We start from the raw sequence: 26,518 nt of genomic DNA on the forward strand, positions 1-26,518 counted from the left end.
ACGACACGACACTAATGAAGGTTTGCTCAGCACTCAACAACGCAAACCTAACGCTCAACAAGGACAAGAGAGCCTTCAACAAAGCCACTCTCAAATGTTTTGGACACATCTTTAACAGAAGCACCTCGCCCGACAAACATTGCACAGGTGAGGTCCTTCCTGTGCCTGGTAAGCTAGTCTACTCAATATTTGCCAGACTTTGCCTCCACTAGTGCTTCTTTGTGCTCCTTAACCAAGCAAATCCAAACATTTGAATGGGGATTGACACAACAGAAGGCTTTTGAGACGATCTGGAGAGACATTGCAGCGGCCGTCTGCATGTCCTACTTCGATCCTAACATGCACACAGAGATGACAGTGGATGTGAGCCCCGTGGGCATCTGAGCCATTCTTGCCCAACATACAGGCAGCAAGCATGCACAGAAACACATAGTGTTGTATTCCTTTGGAATCCCCTGATGTCTGGAGGGGCAGAAGCCCACTCCCTCCACTACCACCGCCAGCCCTGGAGCTCCGCACCGAGCGAGGAATTCAGACACTACAGATGTTAGGGTAAGCAGACTCACTGCTCTCACCCTATACCCTGAGCTTGAACCAACTACAACTTGACTGCTTCCACATTATTTTGGCCCCTCATCACGCTATAAGCAGGCCCGACACGAGAAGCCATTAGAAAATGGCTGCCGCTCATTTCGCATCATGGTTGCCTAGCAACCAGGCCCGCTGCTAACGTCTCACGATTGGTGACTGCTGCTACTTCCGGATCCACAGAGCGCTGGAAGGCGAGAGCCGGCACAACACCCAAGGATCCCTTAAATAGCACGATTCTGTCCGCACCCACATCCTTTGGAATCCCCTGATGTCTGGAGCGGCAGGAGCCCATTCCCTCCACTACCACCGCCAGCCCTGGAGCCCCGCGACGAGCAAGGAATTCAGGCACTGCAGATGTTAGGTTAAGCAGACTCACTGCTCTCACCCTATACCCTGAGCTTGAATCAACTACAACTCGACTGCTTGCACGTTATTTTGGTCCCTCATCATGCTATAAGCAGGCCCAACACGAGAAGCCATTAGAAAATGGCCGCCGCTCATTTCGCATCATGGTTGCCTAGCAACCAGGCCTGCTGCTAACGTCTCACGATTGGTGGCTGCTGCTACTTCCGGATCCACAGAGCGCGGGAAGGCGAGAGCCGGCACAACACCCAAGGATACCTTAAATAGCATGATTCTGTCCGCGCCCACATCCTTTGGAATCCCTTGATGTCTGGAGGGGCAGGAGCCCACTCCCTCCACTACCACCGCCAGCCCTGGAGCCCTGCGACGAGCGAGGAATTCAGGCACTGCAGATGTTAGGGTAAGCAGACTGCTCTCACCATATACCCTGAGCTTGAATCAACTACAACTCGACTGCCTGCACATTATTTTGGCCCCTCATCACGCTATAAGCAGGCCTGACACGAGAAGCCGTTAGAAAATTACCGCTGCTCATTTCGCATCATGGTTGCCTAGCAACCAGGCCCGCTGCTAACGTCTCACGATTGGCGGCTGCTGCTACTTCCGGATTCACCGAGCACCGGAAGGCGAGAGCCGGCACAACATCCTAAGGTCCACATTACAACACACGATCCTGTCTGTGCCTGTCGTTGCCTACGGAGCCAAGGGGCCAGCCATGTTGCCCGCTCGCCAATCTCCCCAAGAAGGTAAGCGTTTGGCAAATTGATAATAGGCATCCACGTACATAAAATGCTCAATTCAACTTACTGAACACCGGTGCTATTTCAACTAAGCGCAACGCTAAATCCACATTTCCGATCCCTCCCACTTTGGGCCACCTTTGTCCGCCGCCTGCACGCCTTGAACGAACCTACTACGGTAAATAGTATGGCATCTACACAGACTTCCACCTTAACTTTGATTCTGAACACTAATGGCACAGTACCCTATTGCCAGTTTACAACGGAATAATATATTGTTGCATAAGTGTTTACTCTGATTTTGCCTGTTATGACAAACTGCATTAAAGCCCATTGCCAGTCTATTTCAGCATACCTTACTACTGTGTGCGTGCATATTTGGCCCACTACACTGCATAATTGGAACTAGCCTACTACTAGATATTGAGTGCATAGTTTGAACTAGCCTACTGCTAGATACTGAGTGCATAGTTTGAACTAGCCTACTACTAGATACCGAATGCATAATTTGAACTAGCCTACTGCTACAGACTGAATGCGTAGTTTGAACTAGCCTACAGCTAGATACTGAATGTATAGTTTGAACTAGCCTACTGCTAGATACTGAGTGCATAGTTTGAACTAGCCTACTACTACACACTGAATGCATAATTTGAACTAGCCTACTGCTAGATACTGAATGCATAATTCGAACTAGCCTACTGCTAGATACTGAATGCATAATTTCAACTAGCCTACTGCTATATATTGCATTGCACCCCGCCGCCAGATCATATCAGAATAGCCTACTGCTGCACTGCATGCGTGCATAATCTGAACCAGCAGCCCACCTGCCCCATGCACCTGTTTTCACCCTCTATATCCAACTAGCATAGCCTACCTATCCTTTAACCTCCCACACCATACCATACCCCAGCACATCTTACTTAATTGCCTAGCTTCCAAACATGGCCTCACTAAGAAGAGTGACACTCACTATGGCCACCGCCCTCCCTCTATTCCACAACATATCACCCTCCGACCTCCCACCTAACACATGGGACAAAGCACGTCCTACTATACCTACTGGAGCCTCACCCCGCCTACAACCACTTCTTTCACCTGCAGAATGGATCTCCAAATTTGCCACCCCACATACACCCCTTATCCCTTGTCCCACGCATCTGAGAAACGCAAGACTAGGCTCTCGCTCTAACACGCCCAACTTCACTAATCTCGATGTCGCATGTCCCTTGCATTTGAGAAATGCTAAACTAAGCTCCTGCACGAGGCTCAAGCCTATGCCCCTGAGAACTCCCACCTTACACTCAGGGGACATCAAATCGCTGCCCCTCACTCCACCAGCTACTTATACTGACAAGATCAACGACCACAGCCCCTCCAAGTCACGTGATCTCACGCTTGATGATCTAGCGGCTCCTGACGCCACCTCAATCAAGGGCGCCCTCATCAATGCACACTCATTAGTATCTCATACTATTGATATCGCAGACGTGATCGCATCTAACAACCTGGACTTCCTCACAGTAACAGAAACTTGGCTACACCCCGCTGCCGGACCCTCACTCTCAATTGCCATCCCAGAGAACTACTCTATCATCCGAGCAGACAGAACATCCGGGATAGGGGGTGGGGTAGCCGTCATTGCAAAGTCCAACCTAAACATTAGAGAAGCCACCAAGCCATATCTTTTAAACTCCCACTACCTAACTCCCGAACTATACTTTTTCACCTCATATACAGACTCCCAGGTGCAGTCACCTCCTTTGAGGAGGACATCTCCCGCCTACTGACTTTCAAAACAAAACCAGGCTCCCAAATTATCCTAATGGGCTACTTTAACCTTGGCCTTCAGGACCCTAATGCTGCAAACCCCTCCTTGATTAATGACACTATCATTCAATTAGGTCTGTCACAACGCATCAACAAGCCTACACATGCCAAAGGTAGAACTCTGGACTGACTAGCCGACGCCAACTGTCACATCTCCTTGACTGCCATCATACCATGCACCTGGTCAGACCACTACCTTATCACCTTCACTATACCCAAAGCTACTCAAAAAGGTGATCCTACTACGCTGCATTGCAAACCCTAGCCAGGAACAATCGCAATATTACCATTGAGAATCTCAGACCCCTACTACATCCTATCACCTTGGTTGATCATGCTATAACCAATTCAAACCCTACGTCCCTAGTCAAACTCTACAACGACACATTGGAACAAGCTGTCAGGAATCGTGGGTAGAAGCTGTGGCATTACTGGAGACATTAGGCATCTTTCTCCTTCCCCGCTCTAGTCCTCATTCAAGATGGCGGACTCGCGTATTTAAACAGACTCCGCCCCCTACTCTGGGCATTGTATCTGTTTTTCCGCTTACAGTGCTCCGCTGTGTACTCTGTAGTTTTCTACCTGCGCCTTCCGTCGGTTCGTCCTAATTTTTCCTTCTGCAGTACTGAGTTTGTTCCTGTTCTTGTTCTTCTCTACTTTCTCTGTCTATAGTGTTCGTAAGCTTACTGTCTTTCTCGGTTATTCTATCCCTTGGTGTTCTACCGCCATTCCACTCTTACCTGATCCACTTCTCGGATTCTGGCTCCTCTACACGGCATTCCGTGATTCCTTCTGATGCAAGGGTAAGCGTTCGGCACATCTCTCTCTGTTCAGATGCTGCCCGATTTCTCTTATTTTTTCCGGTTTTCACCGACCTAGCTTCTTAGCCCTCCTCCCTTCTTCTATACCTCTCTAGACTCTATCTCTCTTAGATTTCTCATGCTTCCATTCTGAGGAGTCGACATTCTACTTTACTTTTTCTGTTAAGTTCTGTAGTCACTTGTTACCTCCTTTTGCTTTTGCTCAGATTCTCGTGTTCCTCTTACTTTGTAAATACTATTTGGACCAGTTGCCACTTAGATATTTCAGATCCAAACTCCGGTTAGTTCTTGATCACACCCTTCACTGGCTACCGCCACCCCAGACCACGGACTCACCACTTATTTCTGCATCTGCTTAAAAACACGGACTTCCGCCTTCTATTCTGTGAGGTTGGACATCAGGGTTTTTTCAGCCTCTCTGCTTTTTCCCTGAATTTGGGGTTGGCCCCCCGGGGCCCCCAAGGGCAGGTACCAAATCCTGCCAAGGTGGCCTCCGGGGGAGCCAGACCCTAATTATACGATCGGAGGGACCGAAAGCCTAAGGAGAAACCGTCACCAGACAAGAGGAAATCCCGCAAGAAGTCTTCTTCAGTTACCAAGAACAAATCATCAGAAGAATCATGTGAGGAGGAGATTTGGGAAGTAAGGCAGAGGCCTGACACAAGCTCTGAACCAAATAGCACCACTTAAATTAAGAAAAATGAAATCAACTGCCCATGTGAACAAATGGTTTCTGGCAGAATTAAAAGCACTTTGTAATCTCAAAAGAACAGCTGAAACTAGTTGGAGAAAAGCCCCCTCTATCTCCACTAAAGAAAAGTTCTCATCGGTAGCATCCACATACAAAGCTGCTATTGTGAATGCTAAAAAAGAGATTTTCAATACTAGAATCCACAACGCCAACTCCGCCACGAAAGAGCTATTCTCTATCCTAAGAGAAATGGAATCACCTGTGCCCCCAACTGATGACTGCGTCAAGGACAAAGTTTGGTGCAACAACATCCAACAAGCTTTTTCTAATAAAATAGCTCTCCTCAAAGCCAAAATATAGTCTAAAAAAGCTAACCTCGCCGCCAAAGGTCCCACTAGCTACACACATAGCTCTCCCCATCCTGACTGCCACCTCTTCTACTTCTCACCAGTCACAGAGGACGAAGTAATCAACATAATTGCCAGCCTAAAACCATATAATTGTCTAGGCGACCTATGTCCTGCCTCAGTTATCAAGGATGGGGCTAAAGACCTAGCACCCTTAATCACCACCTTGATCAACTCCTCGTTCAAGAACTCTGAAGTCCCGAATAACCTCAAAGAGGCATGGGTCCTACCTCGTCTCAAAAAACCCAACCTAGACCCTAACTCACCAACGAACTATAGGCCCATCACGACCGTCCCCTTTCTTTTAAAAATACTAGACAGAGTAGCATACCTCCAAATATGACATTTGGAAGACGAAAACCTTCTAGGTCTGCGACAATCTGGCTTTAGACCCAGGCATCCAAATGGATGAAACCAAAGGCAAGGGCCATCTGGCCATCCTGCTCTTGTTAGACCTGTCTGCAGCCTTCGACCTAGTTGACCACCAAATACTCACCAAACACCTCTCTTTGGCTGCTGCATTCTCCCAGAATGCCACCAATTGGATTCGGTCCTTCCTATTAGACAGAACAACCAGGGTCTTCGCCCCTTCAGGCGGCGCTGCGGCGAACCCTGTCCCAATCTAATGTGGAGTCCCCCAAGGATATTGTATCTCACCTACGCTTTACAATATCTTCACTGAGCTCCTCTTCGACCGCCTTGATGATCTGGGTGTCACATATACAAGCTATGCTAATGACACCCAGGTCCTCATCGCACTCACCGGGAGCTATGAGGACGATGTTGCAAAACTAAACGAGATATACCTTGAAATCCAAGCATGGATGGCCACCCGTAGCCTCTGCTTAAACGATTACAAGACAAAACTACTTATCGTTAGTTCCCAGGCTCGTCTCAACAAACTCGACACTAGATACAAATCCTTACCATTGATGGCAATATCATAAGTGTCAAAAGAAGTCAAAATGCTGGGTGTGTATCTTGACTCCACTCTCTCACTCAAAAAACATGTTAACGTCACCATCTCATCCACGGCCCATACTAATAAACTTATTAATGCCTGTAAACCATTCTTATCCACCAACAGTTGTCTCACACTGGCTAGGGCCCTCATATTGTCCAAATTGGACTACTGTAACACACTCTTCCTTGGCTCCACTAACCACAACCTGAACAGACTTCAGATACTCCAAAACAACACCCTCAGATGTGCCCTTAATCTCCTCTGCAAGGCCCACATCACCACCTTCTGAAAGGAGTCTCACTGGCTCCCTATCCGTGAGAGAATTAAATTACGAGCACTTGTCATCACACACAAATGCCTTTATTTGACAGGCCAACATTACTTACCAGACAAATTTACTAGACAAACTCTACCAGACCAACTAGATCCCCATACTTACACCAATTTAACATCCGAAGTTCAACCTGAAAACGGCAGGGGGAGCAGGTTTCCCTGTGTTAGGAGCAAAATGCTGGAATGCGCTACCAATGATAATCAGAGCTGACACCTCGTTCTGGTCATTCAGAGCCAAGGTGAAGGAACTGCTCATAACCCAGCAATAGACTGTTACCTGCTCTTAGCTAAATCTTGCATCCTTGTATTCTTGCATCAAATGTGTGCCACCACTGCGACGGACCAACCTGTAACCTGGTCCCGCTACAAATTGACTATGCCCTTTTTATCATGGACCATTCTGTAACCTGGTCCTTCATGCTATTCATTGTACTGTATCATCTTCTGCTGTCTCTTGTATGTGCAACTTTCTGTAACCAATGTCGTTCCTTAAGGCTAAAGCGCCCAGTTACCCTAGGGTTTGGCTGCGCTATACAAATAAACAAACTAAACTAAACTAAACTAAACTAAACTGCCAGCAAGAGCTCCACTGAGGCGGAACAGCATTACTTGCAGGCTGAAAAAGAGGCCCTGCTGGTCGTCTGGGCCTGTGAACATTTTCATCTATTTCTGTATGGCAAGCCTTTCACCGTCATCACAGACCACCAGGCCCTCATCACCATTTACGGGAAACCGACCGCCCAGATGCCACCCAGGATAGCAAGGTGGGGGCTCCATCTCCAGGAGTACAAGTTCATCATTATTCACAAGCCTGGAAAGGACGAAAACCCGGCAGACTTCCTTTCCCGCCACCCACTTGCCAGACCTCAAGTGCCCAACAACCGGGCAGACGGATACATCAACTATGTCATCCATCACGTGGTGCCCCAGGCCATCGACACAGAGGAAAGTACGAGGTGCACCACAGAAGACGCAACGCTGGCTCTAGCAACCGCCTGCATCCTGAATGGACGCTGGAACTCGGGGGAGGCGTCCATCAAGAACAACCAGCCACTAGACGGCCAGCTCTTCACAGCTCTCGCAATGTCAAAAGATTAACTGTCACTGTCCCCCCTTCATTAATACTCAAAGAGAGCCGGAACGTACTGCCCTCTTCTCTCCACCACCGGGTGATCGACATCGCGCATGAAAACCACAGAGGCATAGTGTCAACAAAACATGCTCTGGAGAAAAGGGGGGCCCCCTCCATAGACATAATGATTGAGTCGACACTGAAGTCATGTCATATATGCCTCAGCCTGCATTCTCCATTGTTCCCCGAACTGTTGAACATGACAACGCTCCCGGAGGGTGTATGGGAAGAGGTTGCGATTGACTTTTATGGCCCGCTAAAATCCGGCAACTATATACTAGTAGTGCTTGACGTATGGAGTCCACAAGGCGGTCAAGTCTGACAATGGCCCACCATTCACCAGTAAAGACTTCCATAATTTTGCCCACTACATCGGGTCCCACCACAGGAAGGTTACGCCACTATGGCCCCAGGTGAACAGGGTGGTGGAACGCTTCATGGCCAATGTCAAGAGGGCCATCAGGATAGCCAACATCACTCATATGATTATCAAGCAATCACTGTACCAGCTCCTGCGGGACTACCGGAACACGTCCAATGACTCCAACGGAGTATGCCCAGCAGAGTTTATGTTTGGCCGACCCGTGCGCTCTCGATTACCCCAGGAGGACCAGTGGGAGGAGAGAGCCCACAAGAGCAGGACGCGAGGAGCAGGGATGACAAGGCCAAAGACAAGATGAAGGAGTACGCAGACCAAATGAACCATGCTCAGCAAATGAATTTAAGGGTCTGCGATTATGTCCTTGTGCGACAGGCTCAAGCTCACAAGGACACACTGCCATTTGACCCCCTACCACTGACCATCACCAACATGAAAGGATCTATGGTCACTGCAGAGAGAGCCGTTTGCACAGTGACGAGGAACAGCTCATTCTTCAGGAAGACATGTCACAGCGCTCCAGAGGTTGATCAGTTCGGAAGTGAAGACGAAGTATGGGCGAGGGAAGTATCTGGATACTCAGGTGATGGAGGAATCGTATATAGAGGGACAAGCACCTCTCGAAGGAGGACGAGGTGAGGAAGATGCACAACCCCGAGCAGATAACAGACCATGCCGCACAATCTTGAAGCCGAGACGGTGGATCAACGAAATGGGGTAGGACCATGTTATTTTGGGGGATGGTGTAGCATTGTGTGTGGTCACCTGACCCCAGGGACACGCAGCGATGCATCTGGTTGATCAGCTGACCGATGGCAATGTAAGCATGCAAATTGCGCCAATAAAGTACTTTTATGTTTGATGCCATCCAGTGTGGACGTGTCTTCATCACGCCGGCGCGTATGTGTGTGCACCGAGGTCTGGGATCGGACAGCCCCCTCCCTCAAACTCCACCCCGGCCATAGTGGAATCCCTCCTTCAATGTTTTCCATTTCCACCACTGGTTAGTCATCTGCATGCAATAATTGACAGACGCGTCTTGACACTCCGGGGTCCCAGCCACAACTGCCCGCATGGACTTCCCATTTATTAAACACGCATGCGCGAGCCCGAACGAGGCTCGCGCATTCGTACAACTGCGCATATCACTTCGTAACATTCCCTCTTTTCTTCAAAGAACAAACAGAGGATAAACAGTATGTTCTCATAGGGCCCAACAGGGGCAACCACGTGCAATACACTCATACAATTAACAGTTGGACCCAACGTGGGCCATTACCATCGTCCCTGCGATTCAGGGACCAGTGTCCATTATAAAGTCTTGAAACCGGGCCGGACATCGGCACCTTTCCCGACTTGGGTACCTCCGACTGCCGCACAGAGACTGACCGGGAGGGTCTGTTGGTGGTTGTTCCCTTCCGCCCCCGCAGTCTCGAGCTGCCGAACTGGCACTCGGGATCGTTGGATCACTGCCTATCTGACTCCTGTCGGATGGGCCGGTTTCAAACTTTTTGAAGGAGCAGGCATTCTGCGTCACGGCCCCTCGTGCATCAGCGGCTGGCACCATTGATCCGTTGACGAGGGTTACATCCATGGGCTTCGGTTCATAGGTGAGGGACAACTTCCCTTCAGGGTGTCGATTGCGCACTATCACTGTGTCCCCCACCGAAATGTCAGGTTGTTGGAGGTTCCTTCTGGCGCTCTGTCGCTCATTGCGTCCCTGCCGCTCGACCCGTACTTTCTGGTCGTCAATAATCCCCGGCTCTTGCCCTTCCAGCTCTGGTAGGAGGCCCATCGGGCACCGCTTGACGAGGGCCTGCGCGGGCGCTACACCAGTGGTTTAGTGAAGGGTTGCTCTGTATTCCCGGAGGTTTCTCCTTAATTCCCCTCCCTGATTCTGAGATATCTTGAACACCTTATTTAGAGTGCACATGAACCTCTCTGCCTCACTGTGATGCTGGAAATGCATCGGAGGGACAGGGCCTCTGTATCCTTGACCTTCACTGTTTTTTATCGTGTGTTCTGTCGTGTTTTCTACGCAGGAGTTCATGTGGGACTCCTGGCGGTGCAGCTCTCTCTTTTGGTTTGGTGTACAGACCCATGGGATACCCTTTTGGCACCCATGGGTTGGGGTAGAACCCTGTGCCTCCAGTGTATGTTTTTGGGCACCTTTGTGTGGCCCACAGAGCAAGGTCTGGGCTGGTGGCAGCTCCATTCTGAATTTGACAGGTGCTCTGAGTATCCTCCATTTTGGGATACGCAGGCCCTGGCATTGGAATCAGTTGATTCCTGATAGGAAACAAGATGGCCCCTGTGGCCTCTTGCTTTCTATTGCCTGTTACCTTGTTTTTCCAAAGTCCTGGGAAGCCCTGTATCTGTCCCTTCCCCCTGACTGGCAGTTGGGTGGAAGTTCCATATATGGTGTTGTTGTGAAGTCTAGGTCAGACTGGCTTGAGCCTTCCCAGTGACTATATGTTGTGGGTACACCCTCTGGGTGGGACCTGGGTGAATGGAGTGTGTGACGAATATGCACTTCTTGTTGTGGATGTCTAGTTTCTGGTGTTTGACACAATGACTGAGACAGCCCTGCCAGAAACTGGTATGAATGCAGTGTGGAGTGTTGAATAGCTGGGTACTTGTCCCAATACACATAACTTGTTGTCAGTGTCTGGAGAGAAGTGAATAGCCTGAATGCACTGTGCACCTGATTGGCTGCCTGCCTGCATGAATGCCCTTCTGACCGATTGGTTGCCCGAGTGTGACCCAGCAGAATGAATGGGAGATCAACTAGTATATCTGGGGGCCTCTCACTGCTAGAATTCATGTTCAGAAGCTGAAGAGAAACTGGAGTTGAAACTGAAGCTTAACCTTGAAACCCTGCTGGAAGAGAAGTCTTGCTGCTGCTCTACTTTGTCAATCTGAAAGCAGCTGTGTCTCCAAGGACTGACCCAAAGAGGACCTAGTTAGGCGCCCTCTTCTCGAGCTACTAGGAACCATCGTGCACCAGCTGATCTTTGCCAAAGCTCCCTGGTAGACAGACCTATGACAGGCTGCCGACCAGAGACGGGGACCGTCGCGGAGTCACAAGGGGAAGCGCCCAGACACTGTTGTCCATCACCGTCGCCGACTGCCGTCACCGACCGGTGCCGCTTTTGCCTAAGTAACATTTGATCCAAGGACGCTCTCGCCTTCACCGTCGACTGATTTGTCCCTCCGGAGAAAGTCGAGGCCGCCAACGCGCCGAGGAGCATCCGCCGGTGGGTTTCCACCACCTGACGACCGTAGAGACGCCGGACGACTCGACGCCCTTGCTGGGCCACAGTTCTTCACAATCTCTTTGCGGTCCTGAACTATCGTCACTGAGGTGCCCCGCATGCCTCTTCCTTGCAGGACGCCAACGCTCTGTCGTCTACGAGCACTGCTAGGAACGAAGCTGTCAACTCACCGTCGTCGTTCAACCCTTTTTCCTCGTGGGATCTCGATGATCCGTGGCTCCTGCCTTAAAGGGAGCCTCTCAAGAAGGATCCGTCGACGAAGGCACCACCTGTAAATCGGGAACTGCTACTGATGCAGAGGTCAACGCAGAGAGCGTTTGATGCTTCCTAAGGGGATGGACAAACTAGGATTCTTCGGTATTGCTGAAGCTCAGGTCCGTCACAAGGTGTGATGACCATCCTGGGGCAAAACATTTGATTCTTAACTGTGGACTGGAATGTTCTATAGTTGGCTCTTGAAGAAGAGAATGGATTCTCGAAACGCGTCAGCCAGCTTAATTGTTTATTTACCTACAAAATCCATTGTTCCTTTGTGTTGATCTTCTGCATCCATGAAACTAATGTGATAGAAATCAAATAAATAATTGCCTTGTTTTATGAAGATAATGTTTTGAAGGTCATATGTTCAAAATATGCTTATTCATTGATTAACATACACTTTGATATGAATAATTATTGAACCGTTTCATTTACGGACTAGCAATAGTGTGCAGGAGACGAGAGGGCCCCAGAATTTTGGACCTTCTTTTCACCCTCTTAGCATTAACCCTTCTTCCGAGATTGATAGTTCATTTCGGGCTCGCCACAGCGCCTGCAGATCTAGTTGCACGCTCCTCTTTCTCCGGGTATTGTTCGCTAGCACTCCCTTCCAGTCTCTGCTGGCCATTGCGGACCTGATGAGCTAGAAAACCCTGTCTGCTTCAGACACTTCCACCAGCTCCGGTATGGTCAGCGCTATGGGCATGGCAGTTTCCAATACTTGACGGATCGCCTCTGCACCGTCTTCCTCATCTGGTCTCTCCTGCGTCTGGCCCGGACCTGGATATCGGGACAAATAGTCTGCCGGATTGTTTGTGCCTGGCTTGTAATTGAGTTTCATCCCATATTCCATCAGCGAGAGCATCCACCTCTCGATTCGCAGGGAGGTTTGGAGGACCCGCCCGCCATGATGGGGATCAGTGGTTTGTGGTCGGTAATGACTGTCACTGGTTTGCCTAATATGTACAAGCGAAAATGCTTGCAACCCCACAGAATGGCAAGCGCCTCTCTCTCCATCTGCGAGTACCTCCTCTCGGTGTCCGTCAGGGCCTTGCTGGTGTATGCTATCGGGTGCATCTGGCCCTGTGTGTCTGGCTGTAGCAACACGCTCCTAGCCCCACGGGGCTGGCATCGACTATTAGTCCCGACTCCCATTTGGGACCAAAGTATGCCATGGTTTCTTCCCCAGTCAGGGCCTCCTTGATGGCGCCGAATGCTTTTTGTTCCCGCATTGACCATTCCCATGTGGCATAATTTCTAGTGAGGGCCCTCAGTGGTTCTGATAGCAGGGCCAAGACTCAGATAAAACAACCACAATAGTTGACCATCGGCAGAAAGCTTTGAATGTCTGACAGGGATTCTGGGGGGCTGCCTCTCGGATATCACTTATTTTCTTGGGGTCCGGGCAAATGCCGCCAGCATGGAAAACAAATCCGAAGAATACTATCTTGTCTCGGAAGAACTTGCACTTCCCTTTATGAAGTGTCAGGCCTAGGTCTCGGATTCTCTCAAGGGCCTTATCCAGTCTTTGCATATGTTCTGCCTCGGAGGATGCGAACACAAGAATGTCATTACTCAAGTTTATAACCCCTTTTAGGCCTGCCAGTGCACCTTGGATTACATTCTGAAAAACCTCTGCGGCCGACGAGATACAAAAACTTAACCTCTTGTATTAGTATAAGCCCTCATGCGTCATAAAGGTGGTTATATAGCGGGATTCGGGATGCAGCTCCAATTGATGATAGCCTGATCAGAGGTCAAGATTGGAAAATACCTTGGCACCCTGGAGTTCCCCTATGATATCGTCAAGCGTTGGTGTTATGTGACGCTCACGCCTGATAGCCAAATTGCACAGCCTCATGTCCACGCAAATGCGCACTGCCCCTGGTTGCTTGGGTTTTTCAGCCACTACAATCGGGGAAACCCAGGGGCTAGGACCTTCAACCCTCTCAATTATGTCCATGTCTATCAGTGTTTGTAGTTCCTGCTCCACCTGGGCCCTCAGGTGAAAAGGGATTTGTCTATGCTTTAGGGCCGTCGGCCTTACAGATTTGTCGATGTGAAGACGTATCGGGTCGCCCTTCAACTTGCCTATGCCCTGGAATATGCCAGCATACTTCTCTGTGATGTTGTGTATGTTGGTCAAATACACAGACATGGCAAAGTGTACAATATTCAGGGCCTCGTACGACGCACAGCCTAATAGGGAGTGCGGGCTAACCTCTGTCACAAAGAATTTGGCCTTGATGGTGTTCTGGCCAAGAGTGACAGACGTAACTAATCCCCCTCCTAGAGGTATGGGGGTGTCATCTCCAAACGTGTAGATTCTGGCCTTGGTCCCTTCCGAGTGTCGGTGGGCCCGGTAGGGCCTTGTAGTGACCTGTCGCCAGGACACACACGGACGCTCCAGTGTCTATCAGCAAGGGTGTTGGTGTATTTTCAATGTTCACCACGCAAGTTGGTTGACGTCGCTTTCGTGGATCGGATTCAATGTTGGAAATGAAGAACACTTCCTCGTCCTCCTCCTCCTCGATGTCCAGCTCCTGAATCCCTTGTTCTACTGTGGCAACACTTTTTTGTCTCCTCGGGCCGCTGCTGACTCTTGCTGGGCCCCTCGATACAGCAAAAGGGATTGCTGCCCTGCACACTCTCGCATAGTATCCCGACACCCCACAGCGTCCACACACTCACAGCTTCGCAGGGCACTCACCAGTATGTGGAAGGTCGCAGCCGCAGTATTGACAGGGATGTGGTTGCTCAGATCTTTGAGGTTTAGGTCTTTTCGGATTCCACTGTGAGTTCTGAGCATTGTTCATCACCGAGTGACCAATGGCAAACACTTCCTCACTCTTACTGGGGTGGACAGCAGCGTCCATTCTGACGCCTCTGCTTTCTGCAAGCTCATAGGCCCTTCCCATTTCCAAGATCTGGGCCAGCGTCAGGCCAGGCTTGCGTAACAACTGCCGTCTGAGTTTTCCAGAGCTACACCCCTGGAGGGGCTGATTCCACACCATTCCCTCTTCGTTCTCCCATCTGCACGTGCTCGCCAATTGTCTCAGCCTCCCACAAAATTGGTCCAAAGTCTCTTCCCCAGATTGTCTCTCGGCACACATGACAAACCTGTCGAAGTCCTGGTATACAAGAGGTAGAAAATATTCTTGGAAGGTATTCTTGACGTCAGCATACGTAGTTGCTTGGGAGTTTAGCGACTGGAATATTCGATGTACCTCTGACCCTGTCGAGTATAGCAAGGTCGCCACCTTGGCATCATCTTCAGTTTCTCCGGTAGCACGAAAAAACATCTCCAACTTTTTGACCCACAAGAGCCACTTGGGGCCAAGTTTGGACGGGGGTCCTGATAGGTCAAATTCAGGCATGGGTGCCAAAGTCCCTTGCTGTCTCCTTGGAGGCTGCGGTTGGGCTGCAGCGTCAACTGGATCATCCATGTTCTCAGACCACACAAGCACCTCACCTTAGCTTCGAAGCCGCAAGTCTGTCCCTCTTGTGGGAGATGTTGCAGGTTAGGTTATGCAGACAGTCGTAGACCAACATCCAGGGTGTGTACCACAGTCCAGGATGATGTGGAGAAGATCTTTCCAAACAGCACTCGTGTGGAGGGCCTTGTAGTGATCAAAATGAGCTTGAGGCCACAGCCATCCTTTAAGGTACAGCTGTAGAAGTTCCAAAAATTTGCCCGTTAAATAACACGAACGGCGCACGAGAACCCTCTCGAGCCGCAACCGTTGTGTAATTTATGAAAAACAAAATGGCGGCCGCGAGTGCCACGTAAGAGTCGGCTTCTAGTGGGCGTTGTGAAAGTAGCCTCCAATTTTTAAGAATACTTCCCCCCCCACTCAGGGCCTCCTCGTCGCCAATGTTAGCTGTTGAATCATGTCCCAGGCCGCCCAGTAGTCCTCGTATGCATCTGCACGCAATAATGGACAGACGCGTCTTGACACTCCAGGGTCCCGGCGGCAACTGCCCGCACAGACTTCCCATTTATTAAACACGAATGCGCGAGCCCGAACGAGGCTCGCGCATGCGTACAACTGCGCATATCACTTTGTAACAGTAATGTGGGCACAGGATGGCTAGGGTGGTGATTTGAAAGATCAAATGAGTTTGTGTCAGAGACATGAAGGGACATGGCTGTGACGTCCCAGTTGTGTTTAGGGCGCATGCGCGGGCCTCGTTATGGTCCCGCGCATGCGTAGTTGAATAAAGTGCGCCCGTGTGGCAGTTCCCGCCGGGACGCGGAGCAAGCAGCATCGCGTCCCGCGTATTCTTGTGTGGTCTGTGTTTGCGTGTGTGCGTGGGCCCCGCGGCCATATACAACATCTGGCGACGAGGCGGGATCGGCCCCACAGCGCTCGCCCCACGAATGGGGGCGTGTGACACACGTCACCGGCACGAGAACGCAGGACGAAAACATTTGTTTGCTTCGAGGCAGTAGCGGCCTGCACAGGTGCTCGTGCGCTGCCACGGAAAAAAAAAAAAAAACAATTTTTGGAACTTTTGTTGTTCCCAGCAACCTGGGGACAACCCGAAAAAAAAAAGAACCGGACACGCGGCCAGTGACGGAACACAGCGGAAGGTGTGCGGAACAGCGCGTCAACCAGGTTAGCGGCCTCTATTACACCGAGAGGTGCCTGTGCGACCTGTGATAATGTCAGGCAGTGAGGATGAAGCAGAAGTGGCGACAAGAGTGGTGAGGACACAACGGGGTTCGCTGCTGCCCATGCAGGAGTTAGACATGTCGGGGCCCCCGTCCAAGTTGGGTCCCAGGTGGCTCCTGTGGGTCAAGAAGTTGGAAATGTACTTTACTGCGACGGGGACGTCGAATGACGACGCAAAAAGGGCGACCCTTCTGTATTCAGCTGGCCTGGACGTTATGCGAATCTATGAATCATTTGCCCTACCGGTGGTCACGTATGACACGGTCAAGACCGCGCTGGAGAACCATTTCATCCCACAGTCAAACGTCGACTACGAAAGGTTCCTCTTCTGCAGGGAACAGCAGAGGGAGGAAGAATCTCTCGATCAGTTCTGCGCCAGACTGAGAGTGATTGCCAGCACGTGCCGCTGGGACAACGACGAGCTGATGATAAGGAACCAGGTGCTCCAGGGCTGCAGTTCGGGCAAATTGCGACGTCAAGTACTGAGGGAGCCAGGATGGTCACTGCAACAGATACTTGACAGTGGGAGGACGTACGAGCTAGCAGAGTCCAGAGGTGCGAGCATGGACGCAGCGGTCAGGCCAAATGTGAGGGAGGAGGCCTTTGCCGTGTCCAAGAGAACAAAGCAGAAAGAGAAGTGGGCCTCGAAGGCATCGGAGACCAAGCATCCGTCCGTGCCTGGGACGATTTGTCCGGACTGCGGATATGACGTACCTCACGTGGAGGAGTGCCCCGCCAAGACGAGGTCGTGCGGGCGATGCAATGGTCTGGGGCACTATGCTCGAATGTGCCGCGCACCGGCCCCTGTCCCCACACAGAGAGGTCCCGCGAGAGCGAGAGGCGGTGGATTCAGAAGGCAGCGCAACCTTGCTGCCCTCGAACAGGAGATACGGAAACTGCAGCTCGCGGAGGAAGAGGAAGAAGAGGACGGGGACGAAGAAGAGGTTTTCTTCATCTCTAACATTGCCTCGGGGAGCAAAAGGAGGAGGCAGCCCAAGTGCGTGGTGGACATATTGGGTGTGCCGACCCAGATACTGATAGATACAGGCGCGTCGGTGTGTGTGCTGGCAGAGGAGGACTATCAGAAACTTCCAGGCCCGCCGCCACTGGACATGTCCACGGCGAAGATATTTACTTTTGGAGGGGACACCCCGCTACCACTCAAGGGTGTGTTCGTGTCACCGGTGTCAAAAGGGGGCAGGAGCATCAAGGCCAAATTCTTTGTTACTGACGTGAGTCCCCACTCACTTCTCAGCTGCGCGGCGTCAGAAGCCCTTAACCTGGTTCACTTTGCATATGGTGTATACCAGATCGACATTGAGACACTGCTGGACAGGTTCTCGAGCATTTTCGAAGGCATTGGGAAACTCAAAGCACCCCCCGTGCGCCTCCACATCGACGAGTCGATCAGACCGACGGCCCTCAAGCACCGCAGGATCCCGTGTCACCTGCGGGAGAAAGTGGAGGAGGAGCTCCGATCACTAGTGGAGATGGACATCATTGAGAGAGTGGAGGGGCCTACGCCCTGGGTGTCCCCGATTGTGGTGGCCCCCAAGCCAAAGCAACCAGGGGCCGTGAGGATCTGCGTGGACATGCGCCTCCCAAACGCCGCCATTAAGAGGGAGAGGCACCTTACTCCCACTCTGGATGACATCATCGGAGAGCTTCAGGGGGCGAGAGTGTTCTCGAAGTTGGACCTAAGAGCGGGCTACCACCAGCTCGAACTACACCCGGACTCTCGGTTCATAACTACGTTTACGACGCATGACGGCCTCTTCCAGTTCAAACGTTTGAGCTTCGGCATCTCATCAGCCGCCGAAGTTTTCCAGAACACCATCAGAGGAGCGTTGGCTGGTCTCAAAGGGGTGCTGAACATGAGCGACGACATTTTAGTCTTCGCGGACTCGGAACGGGAACACATGAAGAGGTTGGAGGACACGCTCCTGAGGTTGAAGAACTTGGGGCTCACCCTCCATCGGCAAAAATGTGAGTTCTTCAAAGACCGCATTGGGTTTTTCGGGTTCATATTCCACGCAGCTGGTGTGTCGCCCGACCCAGCCAAAGTGAAGGACATTAAGGAAGCCCCCGCCCCCCAGTCCCCTACGGAAGTGAGGAGCTTCCTGGGGATGGTAACTTATTGCGGGCGCTTCATCAAGGGGCTGGCGTCGCTGGCGGAGCCACTCAGAGTGCTAACAAGGAACGACGCTGAGTGGAAATGGGGGGCCAATGAGCAGGAGGCGTTCCAGACTCTGAAGGATGCCCTGTCGGATGGAGACACCATGGCCTACTTCAACCCCAAAGTAGAATCCGAGGTGGTGGTTGACGCTAGTCCGGTGGGAGTGGGGGCGGTGCTAATGCAACCTGACGCACGTGGAGACATGCGCCCCATCGCGTATGCGAGTAAGGCCTTTTCGGACACGGAAACAAGATACTCACAGATTGAACGGGAAGCGCTAGCCATCCTGTGGGGCTGTCGCCATTTCCGTTTGTACATACTGGGCAAACCCGTAGTGGTGGTGACGGATCACAAGCCACTCCTGCCCATTCTGGCAGGGGGAGCCTCCAAAACCCCCCCCAGGATCGAGAGGTGGATGCTTGCCCTGATGGAGTACGGGGTGAATCTCATATACCGACCAGGCACGAACAACCCGGCCGACTACCTGTCGCGCCATCCCAACAAGGAGAGCGCTGTCACCGACATCGGTGCGAATGAATGCCACGGGCTGTTGTGTCAGGTGGTGGAAGGGTCCCTTCCGATGGCAATATCAAGGCTAGAGATGGCAACGGAATGCTCCAAGGACGAAGTGTTCACCATCGTCAAGAATGCTGTGAGAAGCGGCGAGTGGAGGGAAGTGCTGCAGGACAACTCCCGCCGGCAAGCGGAGGCGCAGAGTGACCTTCGAGCGCTCTGGAGGGTCAAGGATGAGCTCTCAGTCGCGGACGATGGACTCATTCTTCGAGGGCGGCAAATTGTAATCCCACGGGCACTGCGGTCAAGGATCCTCGAACTTGCCCACATTGGACATCAGGGGATTGTCAGAATGAAGGCTCGGCTGAGAAACAAAGTCTGGTTTCCGGACCTGGAGGGGCGAGTGGAGAGTTTCGTGAGAAGGTGCATCGAATGTCAAGCGGCGGCCCCGGGTGATAGAGCTCCGCCGATAAGGTCGATGGAGCGCAGTTGCCGTCCGTGGGAAACCGTCCATGTGGATTTTGGCTCGACTGGTCGGGGAATGTACTTTCTGGTGGCAGTGGACCAATGGTCCAGGTATCCCGAGGTGGAGGTGGTACACTCGACGGCGACAGAGTTTACAACGAAAGCACTGGACAAAATGTTTGCCACCCATGGATTCCCAGACCTCCTGTGCTCGGACAATGGACCACCTTTCACTGGCAGCCAATTCGCGACCTACCTCCGTGAAAGGGGGATCCGGCATCGCAGGGTGTCCCCGCTCTGGCCGCGGGCCAACGGGGAGGCCGAAAGAATGATGAGGACTCTCAACAAGGTCCTGAGGATCTCCGCCTGCGGCGGTGAAGACCTGGAGAGGAAGCTCGTGGAGTTTCTGAGGGAATACCGCACGACGCCCCACCAGTCCACGAGAGTGGCCCCAGCTGAGGCACTATTTGGGCGATGCCCAAGGGGAATGTTGCCGGAGGAGGATGGCCGGCTGCCCCGAGTAATAGACGACGATGGTGTCCGGGACGTACGGGCCAGGCGCAATGATAAAGAAAGTGAAAGGAGGGGCCTGCAAGAAAAGGAGGTGCGAGTGGGTGACGCAGTCTTGGTCCGGAACAGGCACCCCGAGGGGAAGTTGTCCTTGCCCTTCGAGCCGCGCCCGTGGAAGGTAACGCACGTCAAAGGCACCATGGTGACGGCAGCCTGCGACCGAGGGACAGTCACGCGCAACCGGTCGTTCTTCAAACGCATTGAAAGACCGGCAGAGAATGGACCAACAGAGGAAGGCGCAGGGCAGGCTGGTCCGCCAGAAGATCTGGAGAGCGGGCAGGCGGGCCAGCCAGGTGGTCCGAAGAGGGGGCAAGGCGAGGAAACATCGAGGCGGGAACATGACGATTCTCCTCCGCCTCCTGCCTCACCTAGGTACCCTACCCGCCGTGAAAGGCGATTGCCCGGGCATCTCAAGGACTATGTCCTGGACTCACGTGACTGAACTGAATGAGGCAAGGTGAGACTCAGGTGGTCATACGGCCGTCCGGAATACCTGGAGTGCAAGGTGATGCGCGTTGAACTGTTTACGTTTGTTTTGGTTGAAGTTAAAAAGGGATGTGATGTCCCAGTTGTGTTTAGTGCGCATGCGCGGGCCTCGTTATGGTCCCGCGAATGCGTAGTTGAATAAAGTGCGCCCGTGTGGCAGTTCCCGCCGGGACGCGGAGCAAGCAGCATCGCGTCCCGCGTATTCTTGTGTGGTCTGTGTTTGCGTGTGTGCGTGGGCCCCGCGGCCATATACAACAATGGCTAAGATTGACATACATCCTGCAAATGTAGTGCAATACAACAAAAGATCCAAAGACACAGCAATCGCCTTGATATAAAGCTATTGTTTCTATTAAAATGACTTACTAAAGTAAAAGTTACCATCTTCACTTTTTAGTTGAGTACACTGCATAGCTTGTTGAGTAAACCCCAGCCCTCCTCCTCCCCAAATTACTAACTATCCTAAGCCCCTGGTATTGCAGAGATCTATCTGTAGGGAGAAGGACGACTTTAAAATAGTAACCTACTAACTAGATATGTTGTGTTGGCAAGTGTACGAAAGGCCTTTGGCTGTCTATCCCAACACATTTTTATTTACACTGATTTTCATTGACAGTGAGTGATTTTATACGTTTGCTTTACGATTTGAAGTGGACCACTAAGCAATGACATAGGATCCCACATAATGGTTTGGCCCACTCGTCGGACGCATGCGCAGTAACCCAAACTGTCCTTGTCCGTTCTGTTAGGTGGTACGGTCACTGAGCGTGCGCAGTGCTCGCCGCACATTGGTGGAGGTGGTCAGTCACGAGAGAGACAGCGGGTCCGACGTAAACATAGGCCGTACAAACGCACACGGCACTAGTTTTAGAACCTGTTATCCATGGACGCCTGGAGAAGGCGTGTCTGGCAGGGGGCGGGGCACGTAACGAAGGCGGTGCTTGTTGGCTAAAGGACAGTGAATGAGAGGGAATAGTGGACTCAAAGTGGGACCATGCTAACTGCCTCATGGCACCCCAGGGGTGGGGTATGAATAGGGGCGTTGCCAGCCGTGTGTAGCTTCCTCTGCCAGTCCCAGTTGCGCAGGTGGCTGAAGCTCAGTCGCCTGTCGAGCACTGTAACTAGACTTGAGTTTCACGTCAGGTGGCGTGCGCGCTTCGGGTTTCAATCAACGTGCGCGTTTCCGCTAGTGCGGTGGAAGATGGCGGCGGGGAGCAGTTCTTACACCAAGGGCCGGGCCCTGTCCGGGGCCCTAGAGATCGCTCTTGACCGTAAAATGCAAACCGTGACAAACACCATGGAGTCTATTCAGAGCTTAAGCGCCTGGTGCTTGGAGAACCGAAAGCATCACAGCATGATAGTGCACTACTGGATTAAGTGGGTTCGGCGCTGTGAGTATTAACAACATAGCGATAGAAACAAGTAACTAGTCCTGTACCTGATCGCTGTCTGAGGATGCTCTGTGTGCAACCCTGTATTTCATTATTGTTATACCAGCATGGACCGGGCCCATATGTGTATTTGGTCTTGCAAGTGACAGTATCTGTCAAAGGGCTTCATCGCTCGTTCTCTGGTGGCTTCACTACAGAGGGACTCTTATCTATTGGGAACTATATTTTTCCGCCTGCACGTTTTATGTAGTAGTTTATCATAACCTCATAACGTGTTTTTCTGGCACTACATAAGTATCTCAGTAAATTACCATTACCTTATTTAGTTTCTGCAAATGTAGCTACAGTAATGTGTGATGTGCATTACTGTTTGTGGCGTGGGTCAGTCCCTGTCAATATCCACTAATGTCTGTGTACATCCACCCTGCAGAAAATATTTAACTAGTGACCACCTGTCAATGTAGGAACCGTATTTTTTCATGTTCATCTTGTGGACATCAAACCCAACACCACCTTCTTGCACTTATGTTTTATGAATGTCGTGCTCTGACTGCTCTGTTAATGAGATGTCGTGCACAGTTGGTAGCTCATATGAGCTCTCGGTTATTGGGTCTACCCCAACCTCTAATTTTATGTGTGTGCTATATTAAATATCACACGAAGACACAATTCACGAATGCATTGAAATGGTCTTTTAACTCTACTTTGACACAACTCTGACATCCGAATGTTATTTGGTTACAAAGCATTTCCTTTCCATATTGCTCTCTGATTTGTTAGATGATCTAATCTAGTGTGATCTCAATCGCATTCCTGTGTTTTAAGTACGCACGTGTAGTATTGTGTTGCAGAAACTTCTTGATGTGCTTGCCACTTCTCGTCCCTTAACACTTCCCTTTGCTGATGCATAATTCCTTTGTAGCTTGATCACAATGTGATGTTTCAGATCGTTGAAATGGCATGCGATAGCAAAGATACGACCTTTAGCCCAAACGTGTGCATTTTGAATGATTTGTGAACCAACAATTCCAGAAAGATAGGTTATTTAACCTTTGCTGAATGCAACGAAATGTAGGCCTACATATTTTAGTTGAATTATATATTTTGAAGCACATTTGTTTTCTCCTTAAATATATTCGCAATTCCTGTTTTGTATATAATTTGCTTTCCATCTTGTAGGGTCGTGTATATATCTGTTTGGATAACAATGCTTGCTTTTTTGAATTTCTGACTCCTTACAGAGTTTAGCTTGCCCATTCAGTGTTTTTTTTTTTATTTTTTTAAATGATCCACAATACTTGTTTCCATACTTTCTGTTTCATTATTTCAAGTTTAACAATATCATCACGTTTTAGCTAGTTTTCATGGTGGATACCTCCCTCGTCCAAGTGTTACTGCCTAAATAATGATATTGTAATATAATGTAAAGTGGTCTTGTGTAGCACATCACTGGAATTTGTGTTGGCCTTGTGGCATGTGGATTTACTAAAACAAAAGAAGGGATGTTTATAAGGGAGATGCACCTACTAGACACGCGATGTTCTTGAGTGCAAGAACGAAAGTACCATAGTGCTTGTTTGGCTTTATGTGGATTGTGGCATTGGTACTTGGGTATAGTAGGGCCAGGCGATATGGATCAAAAGTCATATCTTGATATTTTTGGGCTGATTGGCGATAGACGATATATATCTTGATATTGTTTATGTGGGTTAAATGCTCAGTAGTAAGCCAACAACTACATGTGAGATGTCACAATCACCTTTTTAATTATAAGACATTGGTCAAAATAAATTGCAAATACAGGGTTCCTCTTCCTGTTTGAGAATATACACAGCTGTGTAAATAACTTGTAGTATATGTAATGTACTTGTCTAGATGTAAACTATATTGTCTCATCGCAAGGCATAAAATAAGCGGTGTTGCGTAGCAATTTGCTGTCCAATTTTGTAGGTTTTCTAATCAAATGGACACTTGTGTAGCAAAGTTAGCTATTTAAGTTGCCCTCCTCAATGAAAGCACCGCTCACCCTTCATTCCATTTTTCTCTGTTCACTTCAAGTGCTAATGGAGAGAGAGTGCAGCAGTAATAGTCTCCTCCACTCTTAAGTGCCAAAGGCATGTGTGGGCGTACTAGACAAAAATGTCCTTTTCAAATAATTGCAATCCAGAAATAATTGGGATGATGCTTTCTATATTCTGTCTGGCAAAGACCAGTATGTGTCAATTTTATATATCTTTTAAAAGACTGTCATCCAATTTCATTCCTAAAATGTAATTTGTTACATAATGCATAATTGCAATATTACACTGCATCTTCTCCATGCTTTACAATAAAGTTCAGGTTAGTATATCTACATTTAATGGCGTTAACTATATTTTATTTTGTTGGGCAAAGATGCATCATACTGACGAGTGAACACTTTTGAAAATGCACATGATCGCATGATCAAATGCTTTTGATGGCATGCCTAATTCTGTAACCTACAGTTCGCATAAATCTTGCAACTGGTGCTGAACCTATGAGCGAACTCCAACTTATTGACATTCTATATTATCACCATGTTGCTTTATACCAGGTACCCTGAAAGTGAGATGACCATAAACTACAAAATTCCACCTTGTTTGCCCAGTTCTCTGCCTGCTATAAAGCGAACTAAATGCTTACGCAAAGTAGTGATCAATAGTTCCATCCAGTCTGTACATCTACAGATCTACTGCAATACCAAACACTGTAGTTAGGCTCCACAGCTCGCTTTGCATTATGATTGTATTATATATTACCACCTGCAGGAAACAACTGGCCAAACTGTTATCATATCTATTTGTGTCCATTCATGCAGCTAACCTTTTACATTTTACGGACCCTCATCTATGGCTTGCAAAGTCTTTTCGCCTCACTTGCATAGTCGAGTACATTTTATGAAGGGCGAGTAGCATTTACAAGAGATATTTGAAACTTTCATTTAACATTTACTTAATTTATTTTTTACATTTGTCTAGCGCACATATAGCCCAAAGGCATTATGGCACTGTTACTTGTGGCAGACTTAGTTGCGCAAGGTTACATACATAGGGATACAGGGTTATATACATAGGTTACATGTCAGATGACGGGTATATGTTAACATTGTTGTACATTGAGAATTTGTTACACAGTATTTGTTACCCAATTATTCAAGACTATTTTATGTTTAGGGCACCTTGAAGCGTTCCAGTGAAGGTGGGGTGCAGGCTAGATTTAGTTGAAGAGCATGGTTTTCATAGATTTTTGGAATGCTAGGTGAGAGACTTCTGCTCGCAGTGGTGGTGGTAGGGCATTCCAGTGTAGTGCAGCTAGGTATGGGAAGCTGGCCCCACCTGCTCTGGCTCTCTTGACTCTGGGGGTCGTGAGCATGTTTGTGTATGGGGTTCTGGTAGGCCTACGTTGTTTGCACTATATGTGAGATACATGTTTCACTGTCCATGGCTGGGCTCTGGATGGCAGCAGTGTGCCAAAGTGGTTTTGTAGTGGCATGCACCATTTTACAGAAATAGCATTTTAAATGTGTTGTCTGCCGTTAATATGGGTTGAGTGCATTTATCTTAGTTTTAATAGGTAAACTAGGTTACCTGACCTGCAGGTCAGGCTGAAGTTTAAAGAATTTGCAAGGTTTGACTCCTCTCACTAATGTCTTATTCCAGTGGTTTGCAAAACTGCTGTATTGTTGCTCATTTCATGTATTCAGTACAAACATCTAGTGACATTAACAATATTGGAGCAAAATTGCTAATCAAATGAGTCTGTTTGCTAATCAAAAAAACTTTAATTAGCAAACTCTGCTATCAATTTTTTAAAAGTAATTTATGCCTTGCATCCTATATTGATTTGGAAAATATATTGATATAGCGCCCAGCCCAAGGTATATGTTATGTCTAGAAGATGACCCCACTGGGGGAGCCCCTGGCAGAGCGCATCATATGATGGAGCTAAAGATGTAGACAGCTATGCGATAAGCTCATGTTGATTCCCAGGATTCCCGTGGTTGTGATGGTGCAATCCGGCATAAATCTGCATGTTACATTGCTTGTGTTTAGTTTAAAGTGGAAGGTTGAGAAAGCAGGAGGTGATTTGGCTCTCCTGAGCTGCCTTGTTAGAATTTTAGGGTTACACTGAATCAATAGAGTTTAAGCTGTCATCCACCTGGATGAGGTGGTGGTGTTATTAATCCAATAAACACTATGGAGTGACCCGAATTGAATAGGAAAGAGGATGCATCGGGTAGAGCACACCTTTTATATAACCAAACCCTCCTTTTCCTATAATTAGTTATGCTTACAAAGTCACAACCAATTATTTACTACCAGCCAAAGACACATTATTTTGTTTTCATCTAAATATATAGTTTGATTCGTATTTTTAGAGATTACTATAAAGACTTGGTCTCTCGCATACAAATCGCCACAACAATACACTAT

The 26,518-nt window shown here is 49.4% G+C and overlaps 1 protein-coding gene across 1 annotated transcript in view; it reads left to right on the forward strand.

The window, feature by feature from the left end:
- Positions 1 to 21,441: 21,441 nt before the first annotated feature.
- The window catches only part of RPRD2 (regulation of nuclear pre-mRNA domain containing 2), a 708,220-nt gene continuing 703,143 nt past the window's right edge, over positions 21,442 to 26,518 (forward strand). The window contains exon 1 of the mRNA XM_069649727.1: positions 21,442 to 22,064. Coding sequence (XP_069505828.1) covers positions 21,875 to 22,064 — 190 coding nt within the window. The 5' untranslated portion in view covers positions 21,442 to 21,874. The remainder of the gene's footprint in view (positions 22,065 to 26,518) is intronic.

The sequence above is a fragment of the Ambystoma mexicanum genome, chromosome 1p (assembly GCF_040938575.1).
Source record: "Ambystoma mexicanum isolate Mex_15411 chromosome 1p, UKY_AmexF1_1, whole genome shotgun sequence".
NCBI classification, from domain to species: Eukaryota; Metazoa; Chordata; class Amphibia; order Caudata; family Ambystomatidae; genus Ambystoma; species Ambystoma mexicanum.